We start from the raw sequence: 19,205 nt of genomic DNA, 5'->3' as shown, positions 1-19,205 counted from the left end.
TCACTGTGATGTTCAGGCAGAAGAAAGCTTTTGAAGCTCCCGAACGAAAGACCAGGAGGGAGAGAACATGCCAGTCGGGCGTGTGTCTCTGCCAGGGTCCTACTCGAGTGCTGGCTGAACTCCTAACAGAGCTGATGGGTCTCAAACCCATGAGGAGTTAGGGACTAACCCTGCATATGACTTACCCTGGTCTGAATACAGATATTGGATTCTTGTCTCATTACACATGTTAAAGCTATTTTGGGTCGTTTGCATACTATCCCTTGCTTTTTCCTGTAGGACTAATTGCAGTCGTTAACAGTTGTCCACAGGTTTACCATACCCACTGAGTCAATTACCCATCTCCCACTACCCCTCCCCACCGTCCCACTATATATAAGGGTCTGGTGACGTCTGTTTCAGTATATCTCAAGAAGTGTGCATGCACATGAAAGCTTAGACCCAGAACAAACTTAGTTGGTCTCTAAGGTGCTCCTGTACAATTTTTTAATTTATTTTGACTGTGTGAGACCAACGTGGCTGCCACCTGAATCTCCTGGCATGTGAAGACAGGCTCTGGAAATGGAGCGGACAAGACCAAGAGGGGCTCCAAGGGTCAAGAAGGCGATTTCTGCCTGTGCTGAAGAGGGAAGTGCGGGGCAGGTGGGGCTGGTCCATCTGGGAAGAGAGCCCATCTAGGAGATGGAAGACTCTGATCCTAAACCTCGGCTGCCTTGCAGGACACCTTCAGGGGAAGAAAGGCTAACCCCACACAAATCTGGAGTGGAGTCCCTAAGATGGTTGGATGGCACCTTGTACGCCTCTTTCCAGCACCGTCTGCAGCCCGGCTGGTGCCCAACGTCTTGCTCTGCCTTCCTCTGGACCACGTCAGTGAGGTGAGAGAGAAGTCTGCTTGTCTGGGCAGCCCAGGACCCCCAGACCCACCAGCCAGGCTTGCGCCCCAGAGGGGTCAATTTGCTGCTGCTGCTGCTGCTGCTAATGCAGCGGTTTGCCTTCACCCCCAGCGGCACACTCCACTGTCTCAAGGCAGGTGGGTACCAGCCAGAATCACACTGGTGACTCATGCCAAGCTTGTGGCTTGATAAACCCCCTCCATCCTCATGTGGTTTCTAGGCATAGCCCCAGTGGAAGTGGAGATGAGCCCTTGAAATAGTAGGCTTAAATCAGTCATGTTCGTTAATTTCAATGGGTCTACTCTAAGTTGAGGGGCACGGGTGGTGCTGTGGGTTAAACCACAGAGCCTAGGACTTGCCAATCAGAAGGTCGGTGGTTTGAATCCCCTTGACGGGGTGAGCTCCCGTTGCTCGGTCCCTGCTCCTGCCATCCTAGCAGTTCGAAAGCACGTCAAAGTGCAAGTAGATAAATAGGTACCGCTCTGGCGGGAAGGTAAACGGCGTTTCCGTGCGCTGCTCTGGTTCACCAGAAGCGGCTTAGTCTATGGATGTTGGTGATCTGACACTAAGTAAAAGCGAAACGAAAGAAGTGCCATGGTCAGATCACTTCCTGGTGCAACTGGACTTCTCTGCGACCCATCCCCTCTGCAGGGAGGTGGGACCAATTCGGATGGTCCGCCCCCGCCACTTAATGGATCCAAATGGTTTCCAGAGAGTGGTAGGGGATGCTTTATCCCATGTTGATGGCCTTTCAGCTGATTCCCTGGTGGCCCGCTGGAATGTGGAGTTAACCAGGGCTATTGACTGTTTGGCTCCGAAGCGCCCTCTCCGATTGCATGGAGCCCGGACAGCCCCGTGGTTTTCCACGGATCTGAGGGCAATGAAACAATCGTTGAGACGGCTAGAGCGCCGGTGGCGGATAACTCATTCCGAATCTGACCGGACACAGGTTAGAGCTCAACGTCGAGCCTACCAAGTGGCGATAGCGACGGCGAAGAAGAATTTCTTCGCCGCCTCTATTGCATCTGCAGAAAACAGCAGCAGGAGACTTTTTCAGGTGGTTCACAATTTAGCGGAACCACCTGCAACATCGGGGCCCAGTACGGGCCACATGTTCTCCTGCAATGATTTTGCAAAGTTTTTTGCAGATAAAATCGCTCAGATTCGGGAAGAAGTAGACTCCACCGTGGGAGCAGGGCCGGGGCGGGAGAGTGCTAGAGTTCTGTCTAGTCAAGTTGAGTGGGATCAATTCCAATCTGTTACCTCCGAGGATGTGGACAGGCTGCTTGGACGAGTGAAACCAACCACCTGTCTCCTGGATCCTTGCCCATCCTGGCTTGTAAAAGCTAGCCGGGAAGGACTGGGCGATGGGCTTCGTGGGGTGGTGAATGCTTCCCTCCGTGAGGGAGCCTTCCCAGACCCGCTGAAAGAGGCGGTTATTAAACCGCTTCTTAAAAAACCATCTTTAGATGCGGCCACGATGGCCAACTATCGCCCAGTCTCAAATCTTCCATTCTTGGGCAAGGTGATTGAGCGAGTGGTTGCCGAACAACTCCAGGCACGCCTGGAAGAAGCGGACCATTTGGATCCCTTCCAGTCGGGATTCAGGCCTCATCATGGGACGGAAACTGCCTTGGTCGCACTGGTTGATGATCTCCGGCGGGCTAGGGACAAAGGTGAGAGCTGTTTCCTAGTTCTGCTGGATCTCTCAGCGGCGTTTGATACCATCGACCATAACATCCTTCTGGACCGTCTTGAGGGGCTGGGAGCTGGGGGCACTGTCATACAGTGGTTCCGCTCCTTCCTCCTGGGCCGTGTTCAGAAAGTGGTGGTGGGGGATGAGTGTTCAGATCCCTGGGCTCTCACTTGTGGGGTGCCTCAGGGTTCTGTCCTCTCCCCCATGCTTTTCAACATTTACATGCAGCCGCTGGGAGAGATCATCAGGAGGTTTGGGCTGGGTGTTCATCAGTATGCGGATGATACCCAGCTCTACCTCTCTTTTAAATCAGAACCAGTGAGGGCGGTGAAGGTCCTGTGTGAGTGTCTGGAGGCGGTTGGAGGATGGATGGCGGCTAACAGATTGAGGTTGAATCCTGACAAGACAGAAGTACTGTTTTTGGGGGACAGGAGGCGGGCAGGTGTGGAGGATTCCCTGGTCCTGAATGGGGTAACTGTGCCCCTGAAGGACCAGGTGCGCAGCCTGGGAGTCATTTTGGACTCACAGCTGTCCATGGAGGCACAGGTCAAATCTGTGTCCAGGGCAGCTGTTTACCAGCTCCATCTGGTACGTAGGCTGAGACCCTATCTGCCTGCGGACTGTCTCGCCAGAGTGGTGCATGCTCTGGTTATCTCCCGCTTGGACTACTGCAATGCGCTCTACGTGGGGCTACCTTTGAAGGTGACTCGGAAACTACAACTAATCCAGAATGCAGCAGCTAGACTGGTGACTGGGGGCGGCCGCCGAGACCATATAACACCGGTCTTGAAAGACCTACATTGGCTCCCAGTACGTTTCCGAGCACAATTCAAAGTGTTGGTGCTGACCTTTAAAGCCCTAAACGGCCTCGGTCCAGTATACCTGAAGGAGCGTCTCCACCCCCATCATTCTGCCCGGACACTGAGGTCCAGTGCCGAGGGCCTTCTGGCGGTTCCCTCATTGCGAGAAGCAAAGCTACAGGGAACCAGGCAGAGGGCCTTCTCGGTAGTGGCGCCCGCCCTGTGGAACGCCCTTCCAGCAGATGTCAAAGAGATAAACAACTACCTGACATTCAGAAGACATCTTAAGGCAGCCCTGTTCAGGGAAGTTTTTAACGTGTGATATTTTACTGTATTTTTGGTTTTTATGGAAGCCGCCCAGAGTGGCTGGGGAGGCCCAGCCAGATGGGCGGGGTATAAATAATAAATTATTATTATTATTATTATGACCCGGAAGCTGTACGCTGGCTCCCTTGGCCAATAAAGCGAGATGAGCGCCACAACCCCAGAGTCGGTCACGACTGAACCTCATGGTCAGGGGGTCCCTTTACCTTTACTTTAAGTTGAATACCACCCTATTATGGTTCAGTGTTGCATGAAGCATGAGGGCTGGTTGTAAGAGCCTGCCCTGTCCTGCCCTGGACTCCAGCAAATGAATGTCACTGTGGAGGCCAAGTTCCGATTCTGTGTGTGTGTGTGTGTGTGTGTGAGAGAGAGAGAGAGAGAGAGAGAGAGAGAGAGAGAGAGAGAGAGAGAGAGAAGGGGGGGGAGGTTGTGCCCACTGATTTGTTACAGCATTTCTCCAAGGAGAGGGACCAGCCATGAGCTCACACTCGGGTCCAATCTTATGTTTATTATTACTATTAGTAGTATTGGTATTCTTAACAATAGTATAATCTTCATAATTATAAATAAAATTTGTTATACGGTTGCCTGAAAGTCACATTTTCCTGAGTGGTCTTACAAAGCAAAAAACAGCAAGAACAAACCATAATACAATATCAGAAACACAAAATGCAATAATTTGAAGAATGAAATGAAACAAAAAGAGTAGAGAGAGAATAAAGCCATTTGCAGCTCACCATAAACCCCCCTTTCCTTTCGTGTGTTCCAGGTCCAATACAGTGGTACCTCGGGTTAAGAACTTAATTCGTTCTGGAGGTCCATTCTCAACCTGAAACTGTTCTTAACCTGAAGCACCACTTTAGCTAATGGGGCCTCCTGCTGCCGCCGCGCCACTGCTGCGCAATTTCTGTTCTCATCCTGAAGCCATGTTCTTAACCCGAGGTCCTATTTCTGGGTTAGCGGAGTCTGTAACCCGAGGTCCCACTGTAAATGGATCTGACAGTGGCCCTCTAGAGGCTGTGTCACCTTGGACATGTTCCCCTGGCCCTCCGGCCTCGGGGAGGGAGTGGAGAGGAGGCCCCTCTCTGAAGGGAACCATTCGGAGCCTGAGACTGGAAGGCACAGCTTTCCAAACTGGTCTTGGTGGTGACACGCTTTTTAGACATGCATCATTTTGCAGCACAGTAATTCATCTTTACTAGCAAACCGGAAGGTGTGTATCCACAGCAGGATCCACAGAAGAGGAATGACCGCTGGGAGGAGCAAAGAGAGAAGGAACGCCCTGGTGCATCTGCAGCAACACAACCAGGCACCTACCTCTGCCCCAGCTGCAACAAAACATGTCTCTCCCTTATCGGTGTCTACAGCCACAGCCACTGCTGCATCTTCTTCTTCTTTGGCGATGCCAACACAGTTGGGAACTGTAGCTCTGTGAAGGGGGTCTCTCCGCACCCCTAACAAACTATGGTTTGCAGGATTCGTGGATGGGGGAACCATGGCTGTTACAAGTAGCACAAGACACACATTCAGTGTATGTGGTAGAAAAGTTAGGCCTGATGGCAGGAAGGGGGTTCATTGCTGGGAAAAGGCATGCTGGCTCCTCCAGAGAAGGCCTTGCCTGTCGGGGGTCTTTGGACATATTTTGGCCCTACTGAGCTCACACTGGCTGTGGTTATTGAGCCTTCTTCTCGCAGATGTATCTGATTCTATTTGTACAGGAACACCATTGCAGGGCTCCGTTGCTCATTTGAACGCAGTAGCTGCTAGAGCTGCTACAAGTCCAAATATTTTCAGCTCTAGAAAGACAAAGATGACAGTCAAGGCAAAGAGCCCCAATCCCTCTTCACCATTCATCGTTATCTGAGTTTCTGGGCTTCAGCTCTCCCACCAACCCTGTCCATCATTCATGCTGACTGAGGATGATGGACGTATAGCCAAAAAATGCTCACCTGAGGTCACTGTGACGTCAGCAGGTGGTGGTGGGGCACCGGTCAAATTTGGCCTAATCCTGTCCCTCGGCCAGATCCACTCTCACACGCACTGCCCAATTTACATGGTAGATCAGGGCAAGGGAGGGGGGCAAATCTAGCCCAGCTTCCTGGTCTCACAGTGGCCCATCTGACGCCCCCAACGGGACGCTCCAAAGCAAGGCTCCCCTCATGTGGTTCCAGCCCCTGGAATTCAGAGACCGTGGAGGCAGAGCAGAGCCTTCAGGGTCACTTGGACTGATTTCATATCTGAATTATTGCTTTGCTCCCCAATTATTGTCCTGGAAAGGTTTTGTTCTGAATAGGCTGGGCACACTTTTGAAAAAAATAAGACTTTCCAGAAAACCTCAAAAATGCCTCAGTGTCTCCTGGGAAAAATATTGTTTGGCACTCGATACCCCCCCCCCAGTGGCGAGAAGTTCCTGGAGTGCATTTATTAATATATAAGTAGATCATAAGCAGTGCCAGTGCTCCCAGCATTCAGCAGATCAGATGCCAGGGGTGAGATGGGATCTGCACCCCTAGATGCCTTCAGTTTTGCTACCTCTAATGCCCCAACACGCACACACTCATCAATCCCTCCCCTCAGGCAGGACCAGTGTGTGTGTCTAAATCAAAGCTCTGATGGCCAACACTAGAGACATCTCCAGATCTTCCCCAACCATCAGCTCCCCTTCAGAAAGCATCCACCACCCATTTCAAGCCATTAACTTAGCAAAGGAAGGTTGCTCCATCATAGGGTCCTCTTTGGGGAATTTTTACATGTTAAAGGAAATGTCCAGGTTTGGACAGTGACTTGGGCTTGGGCTGCTCTGCACACTGTGGCCACTGCCAGCCCGAGCCAGGAAAAAAGGCACACTGTCCCACACTCTTGCACGCCTCTTTCCCCGGCTCAGGCTGGCAGAGGCTCGGGCTGTCCTCTTTTTTTGCACTTCAAGAAACAGCAACCCTATCACTGCACCACTATGGATCTGAGCTTGCTGGTTTTGCCGAAAGAGCAGGGGTGGGGCAAAACTCTGATCATGCCTCACTTGATGTGCGTACAGAGAAGTCTGGATTCAGGTAGGTAGCCGTGCTGGTCTGACGCAGTCGAAATAAATAAATAAATTGTCCAGTAGCACCTTAGAGAGCAACGAAGTTTGTTCTGGGTATAGACTTTCGTGTGCTTATACCCAGAACAAAGGTATCTGAAGAAGTGTGTATGCACACGAAAGCTTATCCCCAGAACAAACTGAGCTGGCCTCTAAGGTGCTGCTGGACAATTTATTTACTTATTTAGAGAAGTCTGGGTTTTGTGTGGCTTGAGGCAAGTGGAGAAATCTGCTGCTGCTCCTCAGTGGAGGGCGTCAGCCTCAAGCAACCAGTGGTTTGACTCTCCATGGACTCAATCAGACTTCTCTTTGGCCCCACACTTTCTAGGCACAGACCCACACTTTCCCAGTCCATGTTTCAGCATCTTTCTTTTTTGCCCTGCAACTTCCCCCAGGAAATCCCAGTCTTGACCAGTGAATTGGAGCAAAAGTCAACCTGGGTTTTCTGTGGAATTGTTTCCATTGGTAAAGAGCGTGTTTCTGTGGGGATGAGCCCTAAAAGAAGGGAAAAGGCTGCAGGGTGCAGATTCTGGGGGGGGGGGGCTGACGGAAGGAACTCTGCTCTGTTCAGCCCCAGCAAATCTGACTTGATGGGTAGCAAAGGGATGGTCTCTCTTCCACTTACTCTTCAAAGCCCCTACCATCAATCCATTTCCAAGAGCTTTTCAGGGAGCCCCAGCTTGTTTTAAGTCCAATCCAGTATTGATCACTCTAGGAGAAAGAATAAAATATTAACAGGGAAAGACCTCCTTCCCAATGGATCTCTCCTTCCTCCCTTTTTAAGAGTCTCATATATGCAGAACCAATACAGTTACTAATAGTCCACAGGAAACCCATCCCAGAATCCTCCACAACACCCCTTCCCAGCTCTGGGACTGGAGAGTTGGCTAATCTTATCTCCAGCCAAGGTCTACTGTTGCATCTCTGAGCCTCAATCTCTGAGGGGTGCGAGATCCCAAGGGTTTCAGGCACTCACCCGGGTTTTGTGTCTCCTTTTGGAAATGAGGCACAGAGGAGACTGTGGTGTCTTTATGACATATGGTCTATTTGCAGTGCACATATATGTGTTAGGAATACATTCTTCACGAAACAGATTAACAGTTCCTGGAAACTTAAAAAAAGTGTTCCAGAAGTTTCTTCAATGTGTAGGAGTGGCACTCCAAGCTTAATTGGTGTCAGCTGGAGATGGAATTAAAAAGGAGGAAGATGAGTTTGCAATGTGAGGCACGAGGAGAGCACACATACGCTGTTAGTACGCATGCTTACAGCTGGTTTGGAGATATGGGGAAGTGTGCTGCTGATACTATGAGTTTGCTGTATCAGGACTGTTTACTACTAGACTGAAAGTATACCGTGCCAAAAAGAGGAAGAAGGACTGTAAATAGTTTGTAGATAATAGTAACTGAAAATGCTTGTATAACCAAATGCTTGCATAAAGTAATTCTTGACTGGGCATTTGAGTGTGGCTACGGTTCTTGTCGTCTGCCACCAGGGAAACTTTGCTAGACACTTTGGGAAGCCGTTATGGTTAGTACCTGAGCCTATGATGAAGGGCTTCACAGCTGCCTTGGATCCTATCGTGCGCTGCCTCTCTGGCTTCCCATGCTGCAGCTTCACTTCTAGGTCACACTGCAGCCAGGGTCATTTCTGGGGAGTGACCAGGTTGACCCCTGCCCAGGGCACAGGCCTCCCTGTCCTGGTGGATATTTCTTCATGATCTGTAATGGTTAGACTCTGGGCTTGACTCCCCAGCCCCAGCAGCCCCCTTCCTTAAAGTCTGAGGCATTGGCACCCCAAAGGTATTACCTTATCAATGAATGTGGCATCCCATAGTTCTTTTGCACTCCAGGGCTTCAAAACAAGCAGCTGAGATGATTTCCTCTTGCAGGCTTCCTGGCTTTCCTCCCAACTCTTCTTTTCCCATGAAGATGAAATCCACAGGCATTTCCACCTGAAGAGATTCCATCCATGGGGACAGCAGCCTAAGGAAGACAAGAGAAGGTCAAAGGAAGGCGTTGAGCTGAAAGCCACGTGGTCTCAGGCCGGCTTAGGGTGGGAGCCACTCCAGTGGGACCCAGATCTGTCCCCGTCCATGGGCTGAGAGTCTATGAGGGAGAGAGGGTGTATGTTCCCAATCCAGAGACAAGGACCTTCTGAAAAGCACCTGTGTTGGGCCCAGTTCAGACCGCGTGGCCGACCATGCCAGCCGCTGAGCAGAGACAGATAGGACGGACCTGAGTGCAGGCAGATGCACACAAGAAAAATTGCCCAGTTGGGGACTTCCGGGGTGGCGCCATCGGAAAATGGCTGATTCCCCTTAAACGGAGGGGACTGGCTCCGCGGAAACTGGGGTTCTTACCGCTACGGCGCAGCGGGGACCCTTAAAAACCACAGGCGGGTGAAGCCTGTGGCTGTGGGACTTGGCGGGCACCTTTTTGCGCCCCCCCCAATCGGCAAAGGAGCCCAGTTTTGGGTCCCGGAGCTGAGCGGGGAAGTGGCGCTGTGCTGTGAGTCGTCTGCTTGTTCCGTGGAGCGAAGCCGCTAAGCCGTTGCCGGAGAGCGCTGCCTTCTTCCTTGAAAATTGACACCAAGACCAACGATCCGTCAGTAGGTTAATTCGGCAATTAAAGGAATTGACTTGAAAGATTTGGCACCGAAGGCGGAGAGGTATAAAAAGGAAGTCTGCCTCCCGTTTTTTTGTAAAGAAGTAAAGCAATGAATTTGTAAGCAGGAATTTCAAAGGACGTCGTTAAAGTTTACAATCCGAACATCAAACAAGTTTCAGCCCCCCTCTGATGCAGGGGGAGGAGGGGGGAAAGATTTGAACAGTTTTTCCCTGTAAAAAGAGAGAGAGAAAGCAGCTAAATCCACTGCTCAAACCCCTGAGACCGGTTGCTGTGAACTGCAAATAATATTGCTTTCGGACGTGTGTTGTCGCTGAAAGTATTTCTTCCTTGCAACAACTAACTTTGAATTAGAGGATACAATTAAGATACAATTTTATTGACTGGTTTCTCCTGATTTTAAAGTAACATTTAACAAATAAATTGAAACAAAAAAACGTTGTCCTTTGGAGACTGGGGGATGAAAAGGAAAGTAAGTGACTTTAAAAACATTATTGGCTGTTGCTAACATTGTGTCCCCCTAGAGGAACTTTCAATTTGCTGCAACTGCAGCTGGATTAAGGGAATTTTCCATTTCAAAATAAGCTTTGTCTCTGAGTGTGTGACTGACCTTGACAGACTCTGACTCTGATTTTGAATGTGTGACTGACCTTGGCTTTTATTTGGAGGTCATGGCTGATGGGAAAGACAAATTAGAGTCTCAACAAGCAACCAGATCTGGGAAAGTAGTGCATACAGACATTGGGCTGCAAAGGAGAGGTTCGGTACCCAGTTCCTCTGGCTTGCCAACAACCCCATTGGCACAATCTAAACCTAAAGGTATGGCTGCTGCTGATGCCTTGGCTCAGGCTCTGAGTAAAATAAATGAGTCTTTGGACAAAATAAGTGGACAACTTGCCAAGGCACCGAATAAAATCGATCAGAACACCACAAGTATTAATCAAAACACCACAAGTATCAATAATTTGGGTCAGAAAGTAAATACTAATACTGAGACTATCCAGAGATTAGTTCAGGAATCATCTTCAATACGAAAGACAGCTGATGAGGCAAAAGAAATTGCAACCTACACAGCCACTGTGGTAGAAGAGAAGATACCACCAATACATAGACAACTACAGGATCACAAATCAACTCTTTCTATGATTGAACTGAGTGAAACAGACAAATTTAAGGGTCAGAGTGGTCCCTGAATTGGAGAAGAATAATTTGATTGAATTCCTTACAAAGGAATTTGCAGACTTTTGGAATCCAGATTTAGAGAAGGACAGTTTCAAGATAGTGAGTGCTTTCAGACTTGGGAAAGGAGGGAGAAAGAACAAAGTAAGAGACTGTCTGATTACCCTTCGAACAAAAGAGGAGAGAGATAAAATTTTGAGTCTGCACTTTCAGAAAACCTTGGTAATACATCAGTCAAGAGTGGAATTATTCAAGGATATTCCGAAACATCTTCTGGACCTTAGGTCCACTTATAAAGACTTGACTGCTCTGCTGAGAAGTAACGGAATCCTCTTTAGGTGGGAATTCCCTCAAGGTCTGTCTTTCAGTTATAAAGGCAAGAAGATAAGAATAAAATCAGAGGACGACAAAACAAAATTTTGGAGAGACCACGGAGAAGACCTGCAGAAGAAAGCTGAAGGAGAGCTAAGAACACTTGTAAGCGAAACCTTGGATATACCAGATCTCCCTCCTGAATTAAAAGAGCGGTTGAATCATAGAATCATAGAATCATAGAATCATAGAATCATAGAGTTGGAAGAGACCACAAGGGCCATCGAGTCCAACCCCCTGCCAAGCAGGAAACACCATCAGAGCACTCCTGACATATGGTTGTCAAGCCTCTGCTTAAAGACCTCCAAAGAAGGAGACTCCACCACACTCCTTGGCAGCAAATTCCACTGTCGAACAGCTCTTACTGTCAGGAAGTTCTTCCTAATGTTTAGGTGGAATCTTCTTTCTTGTAGTTTGGATCCATTGCTCCGTGTCCGCTTCTCTGGAGCAGCAGAAAACAACCTTTCTCCCTCCTCTATGTGACATCCTTTTATATATTTGAACATGGCTATCATATCACCCCTTAACCTCCTCTTCTCCAGGCTAAACATGCCCAGCTCCCTTAGCCGTTCCTCATAAGGCACCTCATGAAGAAGGTGATACCACCAACAGAACAGGAACAGGCACTGGGTGCAGTTGGAGGAGAAGCATAGTACCTACATCATGGCTCTGCAACTACTAAGTTGGAATTGTAATGGTCTAAACTCCCCTCAGAAGAGGAGATCTGTGTTTCATTTATTAAAAAAGGAGCAATTGGATTTGATTTGTCTACAAGAAACCCATATAACAAGATCACACAGGAAATTATTGGTTAACAAAAGACTTGGTCAGGAGTTTATTTCATCGGACAAAGTGAAAAAAAGAGGAGTTGTCATATATGTAAAAGAAAGATTGCAACCGAAATTTATATTTAAAGATGACCAAGGAAGAATTGTGGCAGTCAAAATTCAAATACAGGGAGAGAAATTCTTGATAGTAGGTGTTTATGCTCCAAATGAGGGGAAATCTGAATTTTTTAAAAGGTTGCATGAGACCCTGATGGACTATATGGATTACAATGTCGTGTTGCTGGGAGACATGAATGGAGTGGTATCTACACATATGCATAAAGCACAAAAACAGGTAGTCACCAAGGATGGTAGACTACCGAAGACCTTTTTTGAGATGACAGACAACTTGGATCTAGTGGACATTTGGAGAATAAAGAACCCCTTGGCTAAGGAGGGAACCTTCTTTTCTGAAGCCAAAATGACATGGACTAGAATTGACCAAATATGGGTAACTAGAGGAATGGCACCAAAGATTAAGAAAGTGGAAATCTGCCCTAAAACCTGCTCTGACCATAATGCTGTTAAGATGGAGATGAAATTAATATTAACTGGCTCCTTCAGATGGAGGATGAATGACACCTTGTTTAGAGATGAAGAAGTTTTAAAGAAGGCCCAAAAAAACCTTGAGAGACTACTTTGAGATAAATATGAATACTGATGTGGAAAAAAGAGTAATCTGGGATGCTAGTAAGGCAGTTATGAGAGGGTTCTTGATACAACAGAATGCATTAAAAAAGAGAATCCAGAATGAGAAGAGGGAAAATTTTTTGGAGAAAATAAAGGAAGGCGGGAAAAAAAAAGAGAGTTAAACCCAAGTCGCAGGAGATTTTGAGAGAAATAAAGTTATACCAAGTGGAACTCATGAAAATGATGAATCAAGAGATTGAATGGAAAATTAAACAAATGAGACAAAAGACATTTGAGTCAGCCAATAAGTGTGGGAAACTCTTGGCTTGGCAAATGAAAAAAAGACAAAAACAAAACACAATTACAAACTTAGAAGTGGAAGGAAGGAATATACAGAACCCAGCTGAAATTAGAAATTGCTTCCAGAGGTATTTTAAACAACTATATACACAAGGGCCACAGAGAGAAATTGATTTAGACCCATTTTTGATGAAAAATGGACTACAAAAAATCTCTCAAGAAAACAAATTAATGTTGAGTGATAAAATAACTGAACAGGAGATAGAAGGTGCCATTCAGAACATGCAATTGGGTAAATCTCCAGGACCGGATGGACTGACTTCTAGATACTACAGATCTTTAAAGGAATGGCTAGTGCAACCTCTGAAAGAAGTCTGTAATGAAATAATGGAGGGGAAAATGGCACCAGAGTCGTGGAAGGAAGCATTTATTACACTTGTACCGAAAACAGAGACTGAAAAGACTCAGCTCAAGAGCTACCGTCCCATATCACTGCTTAATGTGGATTATAAAATATTTGCAGATATTTTAGCAAAAAGACTAAAAAAGGTGTTAGTGGAAGTGATACATAAAGACCAAGCAGGTTTTCTTCCAGGAAGACATCTTTCTGATAATGTGAGAAATATAATTAACATTATAGAGAAATTGCAAGAGAATATAAACACTAAGGCAGTTTTGATATTTGTGGATGCGGAGAAAGCCTTTGACAATATTTCTTGGACTTTTATGAAAAAGAACTTACAGGGTATGGGGGTAGGCCAAGGTTTTGAAAATGGTATAAGTGCAATATATTCAGAACAAAAGGCAAAATTAATTGTGAACAATGTGGTGACGGAAGAATTTAAAATAGAAAAAGGGACACGACAAGGTTGCCCAATTTCCCCATTGCTTTTTATATCGGTTCTGGAGGTTTTGCTGAATATGATCAGAAGGGACCAGTTGGTTAAAGGTATACAGGTCGGAGTTAGACAGTACAAACTGAGAGCATTCGCAGATGACTTAGTATTGACTCTACAGGAGCCAGAATCTAGTGCTAAAAGGGTTTTAGAACTGATTCAAGAATTTGGTCAGGTCGCTGGGTTTAAACTGAACAAGTCAAAAACCAAGATTTTAGAGAAAAAATTAACACAAACCGAGAGAGAGAGGTTTCAGAATATGACAGGTTTAACAGTGGTCAAGAAAGTTAAATACCTGGGGATCAATATGACAGCAAAAAATGGGAATTTATTTAAAGATAACTATGAAAAATGCTGGGGCGAAGTGAAAAAAGATCTAGAAATATGGTAAAATTTGAAACTTTCTTTGCTGGGCCGTATCGCAGCTATAAAAATGAATGTATTGCCGAGAATGCTGTTTTTGTTTCAGGCATTGCAAATTGTGGACAAGATGGATTGTTTCAAGAAGTGGCAGAGAGATATTTCAAGATTTGTCTGGCAGGGCAAGAAGCCTAGAATAAAATTTAAAATATTAACGGATGCAAAGGAAAGAGGCGGATTTGCCCTGCCGGACCTTAAACTTTATTATGAATCAGCAGCTTTCTGCTGGTTGAAAGAATGGCTACTTCTTGAAAACACAGACATTTTGGATTTGGAAGGTTTCAATAATGTATTTGGATGGCATGCATATCTGTGGTATGATAAGGTCAAAGCGCATAAAGCATTTAAAAACCATATTGTTAGGAAAGCATTGTTTAATGTTTGGATAAGGTATAAAGATCTATTGGAAAATAAAACCCCAAGGTGGTTGTCACCGATGGAAGCGAAAGCTCAGAAAAAGCTCAATATGGAGGCTAAATGGCCGAAATATTGGGAAATTTTGGAACAAGAAGGAAATAGACTGAAATTGCAGAGTTTTAAGAAACTAAAGAACAAAGTGCGAGATTGGCTTCATTATTATCAGATAATGGAGGCTTATAATTTGGATAAGAAAGTTGGCTTCCAGGTGGAAAAATCTAAATTGGAAACAGAATTGTTAGAACCCAAAACTAAGATTTTGTCAAAAATGTATAACTTGCTGTTGAAATGGAATACGCAGGATGAAACGGTTAAATCTGCAATGATTAAATGGGCACAAGATGTTGGACATGACATTATGTTTGCTGACTGGGAACAGTTGTGGACCACAGGTATGAAATTCACGGCATGTAATGCCTTAAGAGAAAATATTATGAAAATGATTTATAGGTGGTACATGACCCTGGTCAAGCTTGCGAAAATTTATCATTTGCCTGATAATAAATGTTGGAAATGTAAAGAGAATGAAGGCACATTCTTTCACCTTTGGTGGACGTGCCCAAGGATTAAGGCTTTCTGGGAGACGATATATAATGAACTGAAAAAGGTATTTAAATATACCTTCTTGAAGAAACCAGAGGCCTTTCTCCTGGGCATAGTTGACCAATCGGTGTTAAAGAAGGACAGAACTTTCTTTATGTATGCCACAACAGCAGCAAGAATACTTATTGCAAAATATTGGAAGACACAAGATCTACCCACTTTGGAAGAATGGCAGATGAAGGTGATGGACTATATGGAATTGGCGGAAATGACCGGCAGGATCCGAGATCAGGGGGAAGAGTCAGTGGAAGAAGATTGGAAGAAATTTAAAGATTATTTACAGAGATATTGTAAAATTAATGAACTTTAGAATAATGTTGGATTAAAATTAAGAGGTTTCTAGCTGTAATGGGTTAAAAGAATATGAAAAAATGGGTTTATAAAAGTAAAATTTCAAGATCACAACAATTTAAGAATAAAGATTTGGGTAGAATAAAGAGGGAAACTAATTGTTGAGCTAATAAATTGAATTGGAATACAAAAAAGAGAGGTATGAGGAGGTCCAAGAAACAAGTAAATGAAAAATAATGTGATGGAAAGATTTCTTTTTTCTTTTTCTGTTTGTTTTTATTTTTTGTAATGTAAAAATCTTAATAAAAATCTTATATAAAAAAAAAGAAGAAAAATTGCCCAGTTGCCACATTCTTTCTACCTGGGTGGATGACGTGAATCATGTCCACACAGGATGGGCTATGGGGACAGGTAAAAGGTAAAGGACCCCTGGACGGTGAGGTCCAGTCAAAGGCGACTATGGTGTTGCGGTGATCATCTTGCTTTTCAGGCCCTTCCTTCCTGTTATATTTCCTCAGGTGCTTGGCTCTAACCCGGAGGAAGGGTTGGGACTTGCATTCTTCTGTACATAATGTAGGGAGTTGCAGCCAAAGCGTACAGAGAGTAGCCTGATTCTCCTCATGTGTTAGTGATATTTTCTTCTTCCAAGGCACTCAAGCCTGTGCCATGTGGCGCCTCCTACCCTGCTATGGGCACAGCCAAGGTGGGGCAGCTTCCCCCCTAGATCAAGTAAAACAATAGAAATACTTAACTAGCTGAGCAATCAGGTCAGTTCTGCCCCCCTAACAAAAATCCTGCCTGTGCCCACATCCCTGCAGCCATCTTTACTCTGAATCAGGCTTTATCGTGTTCAATAGGGCAAGTGTGCAAAGGATTGCAGCTGGAATTTAGGAAAGACATGGATGGCAAATTCATCTACTATCATTAAAGGAAAATGGGATGGAGAAGGATGATGAAAGTAAAATGTAAGCCAGACTTTGAGCTCTTGCCAAATGTGTGGGATGTGAAACACAAGAGCAGTCAAGTACAACATTCCTAGAGTGAACATGTTTACACATGGGGAGGAATGTTTGTCCAGCCAGCAGGTAAACTTCCTGTTTCCTTCTGGGCTGGGACAGACTTCCTCTGCATGTGACGAGAGGTGGGCGTGGCCTCACCTGTGCAGGTAACGACAAAAGCTCAGGGCAGGGCAGCCATCTCTCTCTCTTTGACTACATGCATCAAAGAAGCAACATCTGCTTAGCCAAGAGAGGACAAAGGGACTGTCTTCCTATGATATAGTTTCTAGGTATATGTTACTTTTCTAAGCTAAGTCTGCCTCCTGGGATCCGATTGGGAACAGAATGATGTGTGAGTAAACCTTTCTATACTTGTATAAAAGACTGTGTCGTGTCTTATCTTTTATGAGGGAATAAGGGGGAAATACCAGAACAGTTATTATAGAGGCTTTAGCGAGCCTGAGCAAACGCATCCGCTGTGAGTTTAAAAAGGGAAATGTTACTCTGCTAAATTGTGGAACTTGTGAACATAAGTTGGAAAGGCTATAATCAAACAATATATCCTCTCCTGCATCCCTGAACATTCCCACAAAACGGGGCATCTATGAGCTCAGCCAAGTCCAACACCACAGGGGCAGGTGAAGCGAAAGGACACAAGGGGTGCCCTGTCAGCCTTGCCAGCCTCCTGAGCAGAGTGCAATGGACATACCAATCTTTTGGCAAGATTTGGCTTCCTCCAAACTCTTCATGGTCTGGTCCAGCTGCTGCTGCAGCTTCTCCTTCTCCTTCTGCGTGAGCGTCAGGCTCTGGTTGGCTTGCCTCAGCTGCTCCTGCGTCCTGTTCCCAGCAGCCAGGCAGTTCCAGAGGGTCCTGTTGGTGGAGTGGAGCTCCTCCTGGGCCTCTTCCAGCTGGGCCTGGGTCTGGGCCAGGCTGCCCTCCTGGGAGCCCATTCTCCGTTCCAGGGCACTGCCATCTTCAGTCGCCTGCTGCAGCTGCCGTGAGACCTGCCAGTCTGCAGAGCACAAGCAGGACGACATGAGAGGAGGAGGGGGAGGAGGGGGAGGGATGTTCAGGTGCCAGGCAGCAGCGTGGCAGAGGGGAGCCAGCCTCAGTTGGATGGGGGCACACACAGGCTGGCTTGGCCCAATGGAACGGCTGCTCAGAGATATGCAAACACAGGCTATACATGTCTTACGTATTATACAAATGTTTCCTGCATCAGGGGAGACGATGAGGTGCACTCCTGATGTTGTGGGGCTCCAGCTCCCCTTGAACCTGACCACTGGCCATGCTGGCCAGGGCTTATGAGAACTGGAGTCTATATTATTATTATTATTATTAATAATAATAATAATAATAATAATAATAATAATAATAATAATAATTTTTTATTTACAATCTGCCCATCTGGCTGGGTTTTCCCAGCCACTCTGGGTAGCTCCCAACAAAATATTAGAAGCACAATAAAACATCAGACATTAAAAACTTCCCAAAACAGGGCTGCCTTCAGATGTCTTGCCAAAGTCAGATAGTTGTTTATTTCCTTGACATCTGATGGGAGGGCGTTCCACAGGGCAGGTGCCACCACGGAGAAGGCCCTCTGCCTGGAGGGTGCCAGGCTGTCTGTCTCTGAGCTCAGGCTCCAGGGAAAGCTCTGCATCAAATGCCTGCAACACCCAAGGGTGCTCTCCCCCCTCCCCCATTTATCAGCTCAGTGGGCTTGGGCAGGGGGCACCCGCTACTCACATCGGACCCCCAGTCCTATGGCGGCGGTGAGAAGGAAGAGGCAGGCGGCCAACAATGCCAAGATGGCGTACCAAGTCCGACGGTCCGACTCTGGAAGAGAAACTCAGTGGGGTCAGTTTGGGGTTCCTGTGGGATGGGGTCAACCCTCAAAGGAAGCCTGATCCTGGAGGGAGGGCTGTGTGGAGACAGGGAGCTGAAGGCAGCCCCCAATTCCCTGTCTGCTGCAATCGTAGCCAATCTCATTTGTGGGGAAGGAACAGACTGGCCCCTCCTCTGCAGAGACAAGTAATGGGCCAAAATGCCCCCAAATCCTACGCCTCCTCATGGCAGGTGGAGGATCCAGGGGGGTTAAGACCTGGCTGGCACTCACCTTCTGTGCCCTCTGTGGCAGTGGGAGTCCTCTCTTCCTGGCAAGGGGGGCCCTGGACATTCTCATAGGTCAGCTCTCCCTCTCCGGGGTCTGGAAGAGGAGCCAAGGGGTGAGTCATGGAGGGGGGCATCCGGAGCTGCTCCACTTGGTTCCATGTGCCTTTCTCCTGGCTCCTCTCCGGAGGGGTCTTCACGAACTGCAGGTCAGTGTAGGTCACATCCTGTGCCATCCTGGGGTGGGGAGGCCCTGCTGTGCCTGAACAGATGGCAAAGGGAGAGGCCTGGCTGGCTGGGAGCTCCTGGGCTGTCTGAAGAAAAGATGAAATTGATGGCAAGCGAAAGAAACTGAAATCTGACAGGGTCCGTCAACCAACCACGAGCACCAGACTTCCTACAGCACTTGGTGTCTCGTCTATTTGGCATGCAAAGTCAAAGTCTCATGCAAGCCTGTCAAGGGACCCAAGGCATGGCCCCTCGGTGCACAGCGGAGCAGCAGAGTGTTGCAGAGAACGTGAGGCTTCCTCTTTCTTGGCTGCTTCCTTCCCCAACTTGGTTGCATTTGTTGGTGGTGCTTTTGTACAGAGCGATATTTCAAGCACTGGGCATCTGTCAGGGGTGCTTTAGGTGCGATTCCTGCAATGTAGGGGCTGGACTACATGATTCTTGGGGTCTCTTCCAATCCTGAAATTCTATGTTTCCTATGATAGTAGCTATATGGTATTATTATTAATTCAACTTATT

At 46.8% G+C, this 19,205-nt stretch overlaps 1 protein-coding gene across 1 annotated transcript; it reads right to left on the bottom strand.

The window, feature by feature from the left end:
* Positions 1-7,409: 7,409 nt before the first annotated feature.
* Positions 7,410-18,872, bottom strand: LOC128423511 (B-cell differentiation antigen CD72-like). Its single transcript, XM_053408733.1, has 5 exons — positions 18,466-18,872; positions 18,096-18,185; positions 17,059-17,361; positions 8,599-8,774; positions 7,410-7,503 (listed from the first exon to the last, which is right to left on the bottom strand). The coding sequence occupies exons 1-5, from the start codon at positions 18,692-18,694 to the stop codon at positions 7,414-7,416; spliced, it is 888 nt and encodes a 295-aa protein (XP_053264708.1). The 5' UTR covers positions 18,695-18,872; the 3' UTR covers positions 7,410-7,413.
* Positions 18,873-19,205: the final 333 nt, after the last annotated feature.

This window comes from Podarcis raffonei, chromosome 11, assembly GCF_027172205.1.
Source record: "Podarcis raffonei isolate rPodRaf1 chromosome 11, rPodRaf1.pri, whole genome shotgun sequence".
NCBI classification, from domain to species: domain Eukaryota; kingdom Metazoa; phylum Chordata; class Lepidosauria; order Squamata; family Lacertidae; genus Podarcis; species Podarcis raffonei.
The sequence above is the reverse complement of the archived record's forward strand: the minus strand, read 5'-3'. Positions and strand labels throughout refer to the sequence as shown.

What these genes read in the sequence shown, in the direction of transcription:
- LOC128423511 (XM_053408733.1), bottom strand. Translation starts at nt 18,694, where the DNA reads ATGGCACAGGATGTGACCTACACTGACCTGCAGTTCGTGAAGACCCCT. An exon ending in CATAGGACTGGGGGTCCGAT is followed by an intron (nt 17,362 to 18,095) that starts GTGAGTAGCGGG and finishes TGTGCTCTGCAG; the next exon opens with ACTGGCAGGTCTCACGGCAG. An exon ending in CAAATCTTGCCAAAAGATTG is followed by an intron (nt 8,775 to 17,058) that starts GTATGTCCATTG and finishes TGTCTTCCTTAG; the next exon opens with GCTGCTGTCCCCATGGATGG.